At 38.3% G+C, this 16,591-nt stretch overlaps 1 protein-coding gene across 1 annotated transcript in view; it reads left to right on the top strand.

Moving 5' to 3' along the window:
- Positions 1–16,591, top strand: part of EPC2 (enhancer of polycomb 2) — a 131,874-nt gene that overhangs the window by 84,431 nt on the left and 30,852 nt on the right. Inside the window, exon 3 of the mRNA XM_075529824.1 lies at positions 9,191–9,336. Coding sequence (XP_075385939.1) covers positions 9,191–9,336 — 146 coding nt within the window. The remainder of the gene's footprint in view (positions 1–9,190; positions 9,337–16,591) is intronic.

Below are 16,591 nucleotides of genomic sequence, written 5' to 3'. Positions count from 1 at the left end.
GATTGGAATCGCAGATTTGACAGATGTATTAAGTGTAATGGAGAGTGATAAGGTGGTTCTGTAAAAAAAATTTTAATACATACCTTCGGGGGGAAAAATTCTAGGTTTTTGGGGTACTGTGTGTGTGTGTGTGTGTGCAGGTTCATTTTAAAGACATCATTATTTTATGGAAGGACAATATAAATTTCCCCTATGGGGCACATGATAGTTCTGTTGATAATTACCTTTAACTACTGTTAAAGAATTTTAAAAAGTTGTCAAGGGGAAGAATCCATTGATCTGGGTTATTGATTTATACAGGTTAACATGTTGGAGACAGGGCAAAACTTTCATCAATGCTTTTCACAAAGGCAAAGATAATCATTTCAGCCGTAGGCACATAGGAATATTTTTATATCTTTAATCTGCGACCTTTGTGTTTAAGATAAAGTCCAGTTCCAAATCAAATCCTTGTGGTGTGGTCTATGAGGGGCATCGTGTGCCTGGAAAGGACAGATTCTAAAGTCCTGGTTGTCTATGGTACACGGCTTGCGTCACTGTCCATTATCGATTTCATTTTTTTACTAACTTTTGAAAGCAGTTTAAGAAAGAGAAAAGAAACCTTAGGAACACAGTTTTTCTCTGACATACTTTAATACTCATTGATATCTAGTCATTTGTGACTCACAAAGACCCTACCCTATTGGACAGGGTAGAATTGCCCCCTGTGGGTTTGGAACACTAACTCTCGACAGGAGTAGAAAGCCTTGTTTTATACGCAAGGAGTGGCTGGTGGTTTCAAACTGCTGACTCTGTGAGTCTAACATAACCACTACAACATTAGGACTCAATTGCCCCTGATTTTGTGGTTCCTATGGCATCATTTCAGCTGGAAATACTTCATTCTATAGCTAGCTCTGAAGGAAAAGGTATAGCCAGGAGGCTTCTTAGAAGTGAGAGTGGCGAGACCTTTTTTCATTTATTTTGGACATGTTATTAGGAGGGACCGGTCTCCAGAGCACATCATGCTTCATAACATAGAGGGTCAGGAAAAAAAAGTCAAATGAGAAGAATTGACAGAGTGACTATAACAAAAGCGTAAACATTAACATTAATTGTGAGGACGGCATAGGAGCTTACAGTATTTGCATTGCAGTGAGTAGAGACTGGCTTGACAGCATGTAACCAAACAACAAAGACGGGAGGAATCTCCCTTTCTCAATATAATCACTGAACTATTACCACAATTCTTGGCTATACTATAAATGTGATCTCTTTAGCTCCTTCTTTTGTAAAAAAGAACATTTATTTGAATTGACATCCAGAAAATAAAGCAATATGATTATATAAGAGTTCAGAAGTATTTGCAATGTAATCCTGAAAATGTCATATGGCTCAGTATTGGTTAATGACTTTCTTTTGACTCTTCTTTTACATCAGCAATCAGGGACTTCTGTAGGAACCCTGCTGTTTCTGGGAACTGTACCCCAGGGTCTGTAAGTGGTTGAAGAGGGCTAAAGCTTCTTTCTCGAGAAGCACCCCGCTACAGTGAACGGAGAAGGCAGGCTCGACTGGCACTCTGTTGCGCTCATTAATGTAGGCTGCACAGGGATCAGACATGGGGCTAACACACAAGACAGAAGCCAAACACAAATTGTTCTTTCTTTCTGAGTGAAGGCTAGTGCCGTGATGTACTCCCAAGGTGAGTCAGAGGAAGCATGAGGGTAAGTAAAACATCGCTGCTTAAAATCATAGAATAGTTTAAAATACAAAAACAGGTAGCTTTTATTTTCAATGTTGCCGTTTGTCTGCCTATGGTCGGGAATGCCCCTTCTCCACACTTTCAGAGATCACCTGTTGCTTTCAAAACTTTGCAAAGGGGGTCAGAGTTTCCAGCTGTTCTTCCCCGACCCTGAGACGGGTTTCAAGGCGCCTGCAAAACGTCCCTGGATCTTTTCAGTCCCTTTCCCCCAGGAACGTTTTGAAGCACCTTTGTACATTTCTGCTTTTCCCTTGTCTGCCAATCTGTATTCTTTGTAACTCCGAAAATTCGATCATTTCCAACTGCTTACTCCCATTCCCTCAGGGAACGTCTGTCACAAGGGGGATTGCTTTTTTAAAAGAACTTTCAGGAGGAGAAACAAATACACATGTATTCTGCTTTATTTTACCAAAGTGTCTGTTCTTAGGTCCCCCGTGGCCTGTGGCCTGACTGAGGGTCGATTGCTCATCTGTGCTACAATTCTCTAGGGCAGGGCTCCTCACTTTGTAACCAGGGGACCCAAAGTTAGCCACCTGTCACATGTTGAGCGTGGTTCTTCCAATGTTGGGGCAGTAAAAGCCTGTGCTCTGTTTCAAACAGTGCTCTGCTCTCCAGTCTGGGTTGTGGAATTCATCACAAAGGCCCGGCAGCACTCAGAGACAATCGTCATGCTTAAAAAGCGTACTAAGGAAGTTAACAGGTTTCAATGTAGTGAGAAATGCTCAAAAACACATAACAAAGTTCCATCACACAGAAACGCAGATTTCACTGCCATCGATGCCATCGATACTGACTCGTGGTTACCCTACAGGACAGGGTAGGACTGCCCCCTGGGGTTTCCGAGACTGGAACTCTTTATGGCTGCTAATAAATGCCTAAAGGGCATGCCACTCTGCTAGAGACCGCAACACAGCACCGCGGGTCAGCAAACCCAGCTTCCCTGAATTAAGTGCCCACAGCCAGCCTCTTGCCCCAAAACACTCAGCTGCTTGACTTGCTTTGTGGGCTGCGAAGTCCACCACTCTGGTGCATGCTCTGACTGCCGGTCCCCTGCTGCTCCTCTGAGGTCACAGCTGTCTTCTGGATCCAGGAGCGCCACTGCACAGGGATCTCAGGGCCTACATGATAGGCTCCATTCCTGGTTCTTGCTGGTAGTGAGAGTCCCCTCTGAGTCTGAGAGGCTTTATTTTATAACCAGCGAGATGGCAATCACAATGATCCTGTTAACAGTTACCCACAGGTGAATCCTATCATTGACTTTGGTTAGAGTGACATTAAATAATGTACTGCCTCCGCAAAACAAAAAACAAGAAAAACTCAGCTGCCACCAAATATTCACTAACTCATAGCGACTGGTTAAGACAGTAAAACTGCCCCTGTGGATTTAAACAAACAAAACACTTGCTGTCATCGAGTCAGTGCTGACTCAGTGACCCCTGTGGGGTTCCAGACTGTAACTGTTAAGGGAATAGGAAGCCCAGTCTTTCTACCACCCAGCTGCTGATAGTATCGAACCGCCAATCATTCAGATTGGGACCCAGTTCGTCACTGCTACTCTACCAGGCTACTAAATCTGTAGGAAACCTTGTTTCTCTCCCACCGATTCAAACTGCTGACCTGTCGCCAGCAGATTAGCAGCCTAACTCATAACTCAGTACACCACCAAGGCTCCTTGTGGGGGCTGCTGGGCAGCACTAAGTGAGATTGTGTTTCTGTTTCTATACTGGAACTAATTGAGAAATAGACATATAAGACTCTGATTTATTAATAATATAAAAGTGGTATTAGACGAATCTTTTTTGCTCCCTAATTGATTGATTGGTTGGTTAATTAATTAGCATGCTTAACTGGCCCAGCAAGTCTTCCTGTTCAGAGGTGGAGTCTGCTTAGCAGAGAAGACAGACTGTACTTTGAAGGTATTGAGTCAGTGAGATTCTCCTCGGCTGACAAGAGAATGAAGTACGGTAGAGAAAAGCCGAAAGCTTCTTCCCATGTTTTTGCCTCGTGGAGAATGTATTGGAAATGTATGGGGATTAGAAATGATTGGAAAGTATAAATGTTTCTCCTGGCATACAATATAAAGTAGGCATGATAACAGAGACTCCTTGCAGGCATACCTTGGAGATACTGCTGCTGCATTCCAGATTATTCCAATAAAACAAGTCACACAATTTTTTTGTTTTCTAGAGCATATAACAGTAATGTTTACACATTATCTGTGTGTAGAATAATAGTGCGATAGTATTTTGAAAACGTTTGAAATACTTACAGAATTACCAAAATGTGACGCAGAAGACATGAAATAAGCACATATTTTTGGTAAAATGGTACCAATGGAATTGCCAGACAGGGTGCCACAAATCTTCAATTTGTGGGGTGGGGCAGGGTTGTGGGGGAAGGAAAACAAAACCCACAATTATTTATGAAACACAATAAAACAAGGTCCAACCCATGCATATGTAGCATTGAATGACCACTTGTTTTGCACGAAGCTTGGTTAACTCTCTCAGTTAAAAAATTTCTTGTCCTTGTCATTTTTTTGTTGTTGTTCTGAGAGATTTCTTTTACATTGGGTGGGGGTAGTGTGTGTGTGTGTGTGTGTGTGTGTGTGTGTGTGTGTGTGATTAGAAAATCATACATGAATATGGCCAAGTAAATGGCACTCTAGGACTTTGAAGAGTAAATTTAACTAGAAGTAATTATTTGCTCTACAGCTAATTTTAGACTGTCGATATGTATTCTCTAAACTATCAGCAATTTTTGGATGTATTTTGTAGGCAGACAGCTGTTTATAGCTGCCTCCTTCCCTGCACAGTGCTCTACCTTCTGTGCAGTGCTGACCAGCCCCTGGAGGCTAGTACAAGGGACGTGCTGATCTCCTTTCCTCCCCTTCCACTCTTTTGTCTGTCATATCCACTCTTAGGTTCCCTCGCTTTTTTCTCTTGTGACTCATTTGGCCTCGCCACAGGGTGTCATCTATGCATGCGCACAAAAACATGTCCTTATTCGGTTATTTATTTCTAAATTCTGTTGGCCAGACGATATCAAGAAACTGTTCACTGCTGGCCCTGCCGCTCCTTTCTGCAGGGGTGGGTACTTGATTCTGTTGGTGTACTGCCTGTGAAATAGTATACTTACTCTTCGTACAGTTTTTAGTGGGAAAAGCTTCTGAGTTTCAAAAATTAAAGTGCCAATAAATGTGGAAAGCAGAATTCTGTTCATAGTTAAAGAGAATCTCTTCCTATATGTGTATATATTTTAAATGCTACTTTTACTCAGCGTCATTTGGTGCCCACTCTTGTCGTAAATGATGAGCAGGAGGGCTACAAGAATGGCTAGAATAATCACTGCTTTTAAGAGTTTTGCCTTTTTGTCTGATAGGAATGATGACCAATAATGAGGTAAAACAAGGTCAAAATTTATATTGATGTTCTTGTGTAGTTCTTGAATAAAAGGAGAAAAGCAGTATTAGAATACTTACAGTGCTAGTGAACGTCTTTGCCCTGGTTCTGATTTAACGCATTGTCACATCTCACTATTAATTTTTCTAAACTGTTTCCCAGCTTTTCTTGCCCCTCCCCCTGCCTCACAAGCTGGGGTGCTGGCTTTTGTAAGAATAGAATAAGAAGATAGAGCAGATAGGAGATGGAGGAATGAGAGGTGAGTAAGACCATGTAGGTGTATGAAAGATGGTCATGTATGCCTTGCCCTTTGAACTTTTGAAACCATATTATCATAGAAATTCAGTATATTGGGCTAACTCAATCCAAAGTCTTTCTTGAAAAAGCTGTCTAGTTGTATGAGCTACCTAGTTTTATTGACTATTAGTGTGCGGACTTTATAAAGGCACACAATTGTGTTGTCACTTATGTGCATTTACGAACATAATGACCCTTGGGGAATGGAGTAAATTTTAGAAATCAGTATTTTTTGGATCTATATAATTTCTCATTGAATTTGATAGCTTTAATGGACTTAATGAAAGATTGTGAATGGTGTGAATTATTGTTAATAATAGAATAGTGCATAAGAATAGGAAGAAATCTATCTGATTTTCAGGGTGTTATAATGAATATTCTAAAAATCTGTACAACTATTTCACCTATAGCTTCTTTAATGAGTTAAATTGACTGTATAGTATATGGTACACATTAAATACAATTTTAAACCTTAGGTTAGTATATATATGTCAAAGACTTAAAGAAACAGTCCAAATATCCTATGGTCCGTGTGAACCACAGTATCCACTAGCATGTGACCAGAGGACTAGATGATGCCCAGGTTATACCACCACCCATCCAGTCTGATAGGCATCACAACAGAAGGCCTGGATAACATGGGAAGACAATTGTAGAACAAACTCCCTAGACCTTGGCCCTTTAGAGGCCCCTCAAACCTGGAACGGAACCCACTCCTGGGGATCACCTTTTAGCCAAACAATAGATAGACCTATAGTGATTAACAACACCCATTAGAACTTGCATCTCAAATCAATCAATCATACATGGAAAATTCAGCTTTTTTTTTTCACCTCCCCATTACCCCCCTCCCCCCAAAAAAAACCAATTAGGAGGGTCAGCGGAGATGGGTGAATGGAGATGGAGAGAACCCTAGGAAGAAGTGGGATGAGTGCTGTTACATTGAGGGGATCACAACTAATGTCACATACCAAAATGTAAGTTGTGGCATATAAAGCTAAGTTCTGTAAAGTTTCACCCGAACTTAAAAAGTAGTCTGCCTTAAAAAAAAGAATGGGGAAAAATTAATATATATAAGGCACTTAGAACACTGCCTGGTCCATACTAAATGAGTCTGTGTCTGGCCTATAACAAGTACTATATTAGTTTATGAGTGTTAACAAATACATTGATTTTGTTTTTGTTATTATATAGTGGTATAATTTCTTTAATTAATTAGACTTCAGTTTTTGAGATATAGTTAATTGTTATATTCTTCCCTTTGAATATTTTAGATCTACCCTTACCTGTAGTGGAAGGGCTGATTTTATTAAAATTGTACAAATTAACACAGCCTTGCTACTGTGTTGAGTACTATCTTTAATAATATCGTGCTGAATATGAAGGTGCCAGACATTTTGTAAGGAATGATGTAGAGTATTAATTTATGCTTCCTGGTAGACAGACAGCCTTTAATCCTATTGATTGCTATTATCTCTTTGATTGCCTTGCACCACATCTTACCATGTGATTTCAAAACATTTGTAGTATTTGTATTTCTCCCACTTTATTTACATTTTAAGAATTTATTCCTAAAGGAACAAAGAAATATTTTAATGTTCTGCATCATCCTTCAATCCCCACCCCCGTAGTCACCCTACTCTGAGAGAGCTATTATCAATTTCTTGTATGTTTTTCCAAAATTATTCAGTGCATCTGCCTGCATTTGGACATACTTTTCCCCTTAAAAAAAACTTAGTGCACTATAGTGTGTATATATTTATTTAGTTAGTTACTTGTATTATATTATTTTACTATAAACAAGTTAAAAAAATTATCCTGGTATGTATGTGTGTCCTGATCTCTGTATAAATCTATTCATAGAACAAATTCCTAGAATTAGAATTGCAAATCAAAGAGCCATGTATTTGATTTTGTTCTTGAGATAAAGGAAGTAAAGCATACATTAATTCAGTCATTTGTATAGTTACCATTTAGTGACATTAATTACATTCTTCGATTTGTTCAACTCTTATTCTCATTTTCTGGGTTGTTCCTTCCTCGTTAACATAAATTCATTGACCCCCTAAGGTTCTAAGGTTCCTGGGCTCTATTTCAAGTTATTGTGTATTTGATCCCATCAACTCAGACTCACTGCCTTTGAATCAGTCTGACTCACAGCAATCCCACAGGACAGTGTGGAAGTATCCTTGAATTTCTCAGACTGTCACCATGAATCAGAATGGACTTGATGATAGTGAGTTTTATGTTAGCAAACTCCCACCTTTTATTAAAAAAAATTAATTTCATGGGTCAGTTTAATCATATACTTTGTGCTTGAATAGTCTAAATAAATTTAAAGCATTATTTTTTCTGTTCTTTTAAAACTTTAAATCATGTGGATTAAAGTTTACGATGCTAAATGAAAACATTGATATAGAATCATACAAACTTTAACAAAAATAAAACCATTATTTCTTGGCACATCCTCTTTTTATACAAGGGGCTTCAAAACATTCACGGAATCGTAGAATGAAGAGTAATGGGATTTTCCACCAACTTTTGAAGCTGCCTTGTGTACTTGAAGGCAGGTTTTCTTTTAATTCCTTCCCCCCAAAATATGTCCTTTTTGATAAATGCCATATCGAAATGACGTTTTTAGTGACCTTGGGAGACCTAGTGGCATGATGGTTACTCGTTTAACTGCTAACGGCAAGGTGGGCAGTTTGAAACCACCAGCTGTTCATGAAGGAAAGACTGGGTTTTCTAGTCCTGTAGAGAGGCAGTCTAAGAAACTCACTGGGGCAGTTCTACCATGTCCTATAGGGTCGCTATGAGTCAGCATTGGTTTCCATGGCAGTGAGTTTTTGTTTTTTTGGAATTCAAATTATGAGCCCCCATTGGCTTAGTGGGTTACGTGTTAGGCTGCGAACTGCAAGGTCAGCAGTTCAAAACCTCTATTAGTTCTGTGGGAGACAGGTGAGGCTTACTACCATTAAGATTTATAGTCTCAGCAACCACAGAGGGGCAGTCCTAGAGGGTTGCTATGAGTCAGAACTGACTCAATGGCGGTGAGTTTGTTTAGAGAGGGGCCCATCATTTTTTTTTCATTGCATTTTGGGAACCAAAAGACATTTGAGGGGGGACACGGTCAGACTACAGGGTGGGTAGGATAAAGTTTCCCAAAGAAATTCTTGTAGGATAGGCCTTCTGACTCTTAAAGGAAGAGCATGTTCACTGGTCCTGGAGGGAAATAGTTCCCTAGTGCAACTTTGCTACCCTTTTTCTCATCAGTGAAGTTTTCTTCACATTTCTTTTTAGTAAATGCCTGAGGCCTCTTAACATCGTGTGTCTTGAAGAAAAGTCATCAAGATGAAGAGTACTTCTTTGGGATTCTAAAAAACATTCAGCATAACCTTGCGGAGCTGACCTCTCTGCCTTAATTTTCCTGGCCCAGCAGATCTCTGTGGATGCCAGTGTTTTGTTTTTTTAAGACACCTTAAGAAGGTTAAGATAGTGCTTTAATGAGGAAGAAAACTCGTTTGCAGTCATCCATGGGTCACAGCAAAATGTCAGAATAGGTTTGGTTTGCATAAATCCATGCATATATGGGTTGGAAACATAGTAGCTTCCATCCTGTGACCAAGCTTGAAAGGTTTGCTCATGAACTCCACTTTAGTCAATGTACTGTAATTTTAAAGTATTTTGTAGTTAAATATCATAAAATGTGTAACTTTTTTTCTCAGTTTGAAGAATTTTTTTTCTTTTCTAGCCTTTAATCTAGACAACGAGCAACCAGATTATGATATGGATTCAGAAGATGAGACTTTATTAAACAGACTTAACAGAAAGATGGAAATTAAGCCTTTGCAATTTGAAATTATGATTGACCGCCTTGAAAAAGCCAGTTCTAATCAGGTATTGTATCACATAAATGCCTCTTGCTTTATAATTAATCCAATTAACAGTTTTAGTATTTCATTTTCTTTAGCTCTGAATACACTGTATTTGCAAACTCTTCAATTTCTTCTCCCGCTATCTCAGAATTTCTATTTACAGCATGCTCCTTTAAGTGAATACATAAGCATAGTTTATTTGATTTGGACTGTGAAGAATAGTAATGTTCCAACATTTTTTCTTTTAATATATCAATGATACCAGGTAGAAGGTTCTAAGATGTTATGGGGACTGTCTTTTGCTTCCTTAGTTATTAAATTACCTGGGTTGGAGCCCTACAGCAGTTATCTCGTGTCAAAGCAAATATACTCCATTGTTCGGGATCATATTAAGGTGCTTTTATTAGCACATTAAGTAGATTTTAGTTTTAATTATTTATCGAATTTTTTTTCAAGTGAAGAAAAAAATATATATACCATTAAGAATTGTCTTTAGCGGGCTGTTCTTACACATGACATTGAGAATATAAAATAGAAAGCATTCAGGCAGTATAAGACAAGAGTCTTAAAATGTTTATACCCTTTGATTTAATCATCTAATTTATAGGAATTTTTCTTGAGATAACTATGAGAGGGGGCTTTACAAAGTTTGTGAGAAAATTGCATTATCTTTTAATTCAATTTGTGAACTTTTTGGGTCCTCTCTTAGTGACAGTGCCGATGATCTTTGAACGGGACATTCAGAATAAATTAAAGAGTATCTGTAGGATGGGATATTGTAAGGCTATTAAAAATAATTGTTATGCAGGATATCTAATGCCATGGGAAATGTTCTCTTTATAATATCAGACTTCAAAAACAACATGAAGTTATTTATGTGGAAAAAATGAGCTTTGCTTGCAGCATTTATATTTATACAGGAACGTAGTCTAGGTGTGCTACAGAATCCTCCTTGTTCTGTCAGCTAGCCTGTTTAACCAGTGTGTCATTCTCTCAGCCACAAGGGTATGGACTCTTTCACGTAAGAAGTCCATAAGAGTCCTCCTCTACAGTATATTCTTGCTCCTCCTACTTAATGACTCCATGGGAAGACCTCATTTCTCCTGTATTGGTAATAGCACCATGGTAGCCTCTAGTCACTTGTTCTTTGTAAACATTCTATCTTTGTTTTGTAGGATCTACTTTTATTCGTCACCCTCTTCCCATTTTATTGTGTTTTTAAGTTTGGTGAGGGGGTATTGGAATTTTTCTTTGTGTGTTTTTTTTTGTTGGTTGTTTTGATTTTTTTAAATCATTTTATTGGGGGCTCTTAAACAGCTCTTATCACAATCCATACATCCATCCGTTGTGTCAAGCACATTTGTGCATAAGTTGCCATCAACATTTTCAAAACATTTTTTTTCCATTTGAGCTCATCTTCCCCTCTCCCCCCCCTCTTACTTGCATGTGTTTTGTCTTATTCTATTTTTCATGTTCAGAAATTACTCATGTTGACTGGTGATAACATCAAAAGCTCTTTTCTGTCATTTGTTTTCTTTCTCTCACTTGTTTCCAGTCAGTATTACTTGTTTCGTATCCAGGTGAACAAGACAGGTGACAAAAAGCCATATTACTTTATAAAGCTTATTACCTAAATGGGGGACAGGGCGGACGAATGGACAGGATAAACATAAAAACTCACACGTTCCAGTTATATAGTATAAAACACATTTTCACAGAAAATTAATTAACATGCCACATATAATCAGCACCATCCAATTTTATCACTTCCTAATTTAGTTGTATTTGCTCAATGATAAATTTGTAGCGTTTTCCTCCCCCCCCCCCCCAAAAAAAAAAAAAACCTGGTTAAACTCAGAGCAATATAGCATCTACTTTTAGCAGTGGAGATAAAGGTATTGTCTTACAAACAAAAAAAAGTCCTTATTATTAAAACCAAGAATTAAAAACATCAGGGGTTCTTTCATCCCAAGTCTTGTTCTATAGATTCATAAATCTCTAGTTTTTTGTCTAGGAGTTTGCATTCCTAGGGAAAAGACTCAAGTTATGCTTAAGCTGGTATTTATTAGATTGATAAAGACATAAAGATTGAGTGAAGCAAAGCTTCCGTCCGCCTCAGTCCATGGAGACCATTTCAGTGAAGCCAGTGTTGCCCAAAGCCATAATCATTTCCATTGCTCATTGTTGAGCAGTTTCATTCTTAAAACTGACTTTGTCTTTGGTTTCATGAATACAATTCATTCTCTAGTAATTTTCTTACTATTACTCATAAACATTTAGTCTTTCTTTTTATCAGCATTTAAGATCGTGTTAATAGCAGGGTCTCACTTATTTTCTTAGTCTTCTTATTTTGGCTGACTTCATTGCCTCAGTATTTTCATGGATGTAATACTACAAGGGGCCTTAAATGAGTTCATGGAAGTGTCCCCACGAACTTTTGGAAGCCCCTTGCACGTGTGTCTTTGCCCTTGGCCTCTTTCTGGAGCCCCAGATGTCTTTATTTTCTGCTGCCTTTTGGATATGTCCGTTTGGCGGTCCGCAGACCTTCCAAGTTTAACTTTTCCAAACAGAACAGACTCCCTTGCTTCTGATGATCCCTTTCCTCTTCAGGGACTCCCAAAGCTGGAGGCATCCCTGTATTCCCATCCTTAAATGGAATTACTTTACCTCATTTAAAAAATTTTCTTCTTAAAATCACTTCTTGCAAACACGGCAATTAATTGTAATCCTTGACCTGAGACTAGATCCTGTAACAAGAACAAAACAAAAAATGCCACGAAGATTATTTTTCAGTCAGTTGGCATACAGATAGATAGTAGATTGGATTAAAATATCAATGTGAAATTTATCCAAGATAATTGTACTGTGATTATAAAAGGGAATACTCTTATTCTTAGGACACCCACACTTTGGTTAGAAGTAAAGAGCCATGCTATGTATGAACTTTTGTCTCAAATGGATTTTTTTAATGTTATGCATTATAGGAAAATCATGCAAATAAATATTGAAACAAATGTGTATAAAACTACTACTAAGTGAATCTAGGTAAAGGGTATAAGACTGGGGAGTGGTTGTTTTTTAAACATGTTTCACACACGTTGCTCAGTGACATGGGTTTCATTCTTCACGATGCATGAACGTTTTCATGATTTTCCCTCTAGCTGCTGTTTCCATGAAGGTGGTTTCCTGCTTCCTTGGCTTCATTGTTTTAAAGCAATCATAGACCGTTTGCTCTCATAGAGATGATTTTTTTGAAGGAGCACGGTATTCAATGGTGATATTCTTGATTCGGTGTCTTAGTTGTTACTCAGCTCAAACTAGCCCCTCATATTTTAGTTTTGGTTTGAGGTGTAAAGAATCTCTTAGGGCAGTAGTCTCAGGAGTTTTCTTGTCTCAATTAGTTCTGAATGCTTAAGGAATTTGAGGTTCTGTTCCACATTTCTGTACCGTTCTATAAAGATCCGTTTCTTATGGCCGTGATGTGAACTGTCCGTAGTAAGGAGCCAGGCACCATCCATTTCTCGTGGTCTCAGGGTAGATGAGGCCAAGGTTTGAGTAGGCTCCATTTTGTAAACAGCGTTCCTTGTGGAGTCTTTACTTTCCTTCTTTCGGTTTTGCAGAGACCAGTTATTTTATCGTAGAAGACGCAGAGCCTGCTCACCTCATTGGGATGTGGAATGTGCACTTAATGGACTATTTCATGAACATAATTGTCCCAGGAAATGGTGGCCCTAAGCCTTCAATCCCAGAAGTCTAAGAAGTGTCCATAACTCTGCCTTCTATGTGCACACATACACACTTGGACACACAGGGAGGGCTTCAAAAATTTGTGGAAAACTGGAATTCAAACAATGGAATCCTCCTATAAACCTTTTGAACCCCCGCATACATACGTACATAGTCTGCCTTCCACACATGTGTTGAGCTTCTGTAAACCCTGTCAACAGGTGGGAAATGTTATAATGATGCGGTGTGTAGTCATTCCCTAGTGCAGTCTCTTGCCCTCTCACAGGTCCTCAGTCTCCAGCATTTGTTTGAACATGGTTCCCGTGTCTCCTTCCTTTGATTTTGTGTGTATTTTTGTTTCTGTGAAAACATAGCTCCTAAAAAGCAGTTAAATATAAGTGATCAAAATAATCACAAACACTTAGAAGGAGCATAAAATGCTGTTATGTAACATTTACATTGTTTTAAATATTATAAGTAATTGTGAGATAATTTAAAATAGATATGAGCATATGCAGATATTAGCAAATACTATGCCATTTTTTAAAGAGTAGTTGAGTGTCTATTGATTTAGGTATCTGTGGGGGTCTTGGAATTAATTCCCCATGGATGTTGAGGGATAACTGAACATAAACATAAATGTGTGTATTCCCACATTTATAGATTTTGGTTTTACAACTATTCTTTGAAGTGTTTTTATTATTACAGGTTTTCTTGAAATTATATTTCAATGCTTGAAATTATATTTAAGTAAAAGTTCATCTTTTTTTAATACCACAAACTACCCATTTCATAGAGTTTCCTTTAAAATATATACTTCATGTTTTCTTTCTAACTTGCAGACACATATTATCTCCTTCCATAAGCAGATAAGACTTTATTTTCCATTAATTAACATTCTCTACTTCATTGATCATCTGCTGGTCTCCGTGTAAATTCCCATAGAATTCGATTATGTCATGACTTCCTTACTTCCATACTTGTGTCCGAAACAGAACACCCCTTGCCACCAACATCACCCATGGCTTTGAACTGTAGGCTCTCATTCTTGGATAGAAAGGTAAAAAATGAGTGTTTGACTATTTCTAAATTCCCCAACCATCCAAAAGTTCACTTTTATAAAACATGTACATTAGTACCTTTTTTCCACTAACTGAAAAATCTGGAGAGGAATTTTGAATTTACACCTCCCGCCCCACCCTGAAAAAGCTCACACATGTTCCCACCAAGATCAGTGGTGTTTGCACCTTCCCTTTAAGCCGTTTAGGTTTACAAAAGGTTTCGTAGAACACGTTCAGGTCACAGGAAAACCTTTCTCTGGAAACCTGACTTTAGCAGTGGTATACAAATAGTAAGCATCCATTATGAAAGGAATGACATGTAGTATGAAGAGATAACTTACTGACATGGAAAACAAATTTGGACACGCTCAAATGGGGTGTCTTTCTGACTACCCTGTATCTGATTGCACTACTACTCAGTACCATAATTTTCATATTTTCTTATTGCTTAGTAATATATTTGTCTTAGTGTATGTTTCTTAAGGAATAAAGTAATGGAAAAGGTTTTTTCCGTACTTCTCCATATGGAAAATGATGGGCTTGTAGCTAATTATTAAATACTTAGTGATTGATTCATGGGGAGCCCTGGTGGTGTAGTGGTTGCTGCCAGGTTGGCAGTTCAAGACCACCAGCCACTCCTGGAGAGAAAGATGTGGGTTTCCACTACCTTAAAAAGTGACAATCTCAGAAACCTACAGGGTTCAGTTCTGCCCTGTCCTATAGGGCGGCTGTCAGTCTGCATCGACTTGATGGCAGTGAGTTTGAGTTTGGGGTTAGGAATTAATTGACGTAAATTTAAAATATTGGGTTGTTGTGTTTTTTTAACATGTAATTTATTTGTGTATTCACATGTACTTGAATCATTTGATGTATGGATTGTTGTAAGAGCCCCCAATAAAATGATTTATTAAAAGAGAACATACTAGACCATGAGATTTGTGTATATTAATAAACTAAATAGTCTGGGTCTCTGGAGCTAAGAGCAGTCTATAAGTTCCTCATCATAAATCCAAATGTTATTCCCCCATCCTGAAGTTTACAAAATAATTAATGAGGTGAGTCAAACTCAGAGTTGACTTGGAAATAATAAATGTAACACAAATCTTTTTGTTAGGTGAATACTGATTCCTAGGATTTTCATATGGATAAAGTGCTGAATGGCAGAACATTTTCTGTTGGGGATAAATGAAGTAGGTTATGGGGATTTTTAGTCCTGTGATATAGTTAGTGACTGCTTACCTGCAAATTGCTCTGCCCACTCCACTTGTTGCCGCCATCCTCATAGCAGATGTGCACTGATGTTAGTTGCCTTAGTGCAGATTGGGTGGAAACCAAGATTTTATCAAAAATAAAAGTGTGCTTCAGAACAACATAAAATCAGTTAAACAAGAAAATGCAGTTTTAATTAGAAATGTCAGCAGGTTTAACTGTGTACTGTATGTTGCATTCCTATTGCCAATGACATAATGAGGGTACTTAACAGCAAGGCAGAAAGTTGGTGTCAGCAGGAGCAAGAAGCACCATGGGGAAGAACCTGAGCAGGCATTTCGCTCCTCAGACAGGTCAGTCAGAAGGCTTGGGAGTAGTGTTAATTTAATAGTATTGTTAGGTAAGAAATTCATTAATACTATGCTGGTTGTTGAAAAGAGATCTTATCTTCCTGATTAACTCTAAGGTTAATTAAGTTCTAGGTGTATTTAGTGAAGCTTATAAAATTTTATTTGAAACAGAACAATTGTTTTCCTTCAGTCCCAGAATACGTTAGAACTGCCAGTGATGCTGTCAGCGTGCGGTAGATTTTCACTTTTCCAGAAAGTCAGTTCTTGCCCGTTAATGATTTTGGAGTGTATCTCACCATTCTAAAAGAACTTCACCCAAGAGTAGAAAGAGATCTGTTTAGAGATGATATGCGGACGTATTGGTGGTGGTTTTCCTGTCTCAGGCTCTGGCCATCCACCTTAAAGACCAGATACACTCAGGTACAGTGAAGTTGCCTCTGCTGAGACGTGGGGTAAACCAGTCATGTGCACGTAAATTCGCGTGGCAGCGTAATCTCTTCCTCAGCTCCACTTCTCTGGACAATCAAGTATGGAACCTTAGAAATCACCATCACAAGATCTGAAATGCGAAGGATCAGTTATCCTACTGTGAGAAGGCAAATCACAATCAGGAGTAATTTGAGGCCATGCCTCTTTTAGACAACATGAAATTGATTTACATGTTCATCTTAGTTTCAATTGAGATATTTTTCCCCTTTATCTCTAGGGAAACAGTTTACATGATGTATCTCAGCTTGTTTTGAAAATCAGTCTTCATCTCTAAAGTGTAAAAATACATCACTGTTATGAAGCTTTCTAGTCCCTATACTCCATGATCTTTTTCTGAAGTTCACTGTGAATTAATATACTTAACTTATATTTCAAATGTGATTGGCCTAAGTATGCTACCAAAGAAGCAAGGTAACCAATGTGACCAAGTAAAATGCTAAGA

This window comes from Tenrec ecaudatus, chromosome 13, assembly GCF_050624435.1.
Source record: "Tenrec ecaudatus isolate mTenEca1 chromosome 13, mTenEca1.hap1, whole genome shotgun sequence".
Classification (NCBI taxonomy): Eukaryota; Metazoa; Chordata; class Mammalia; order Afrosoricida; family Tenrecidae; genus Tenrec; species Tenrec ecaudatus.
This window is presented reverse-complemented; position numbering and strand designations above follow the sequence as displayed.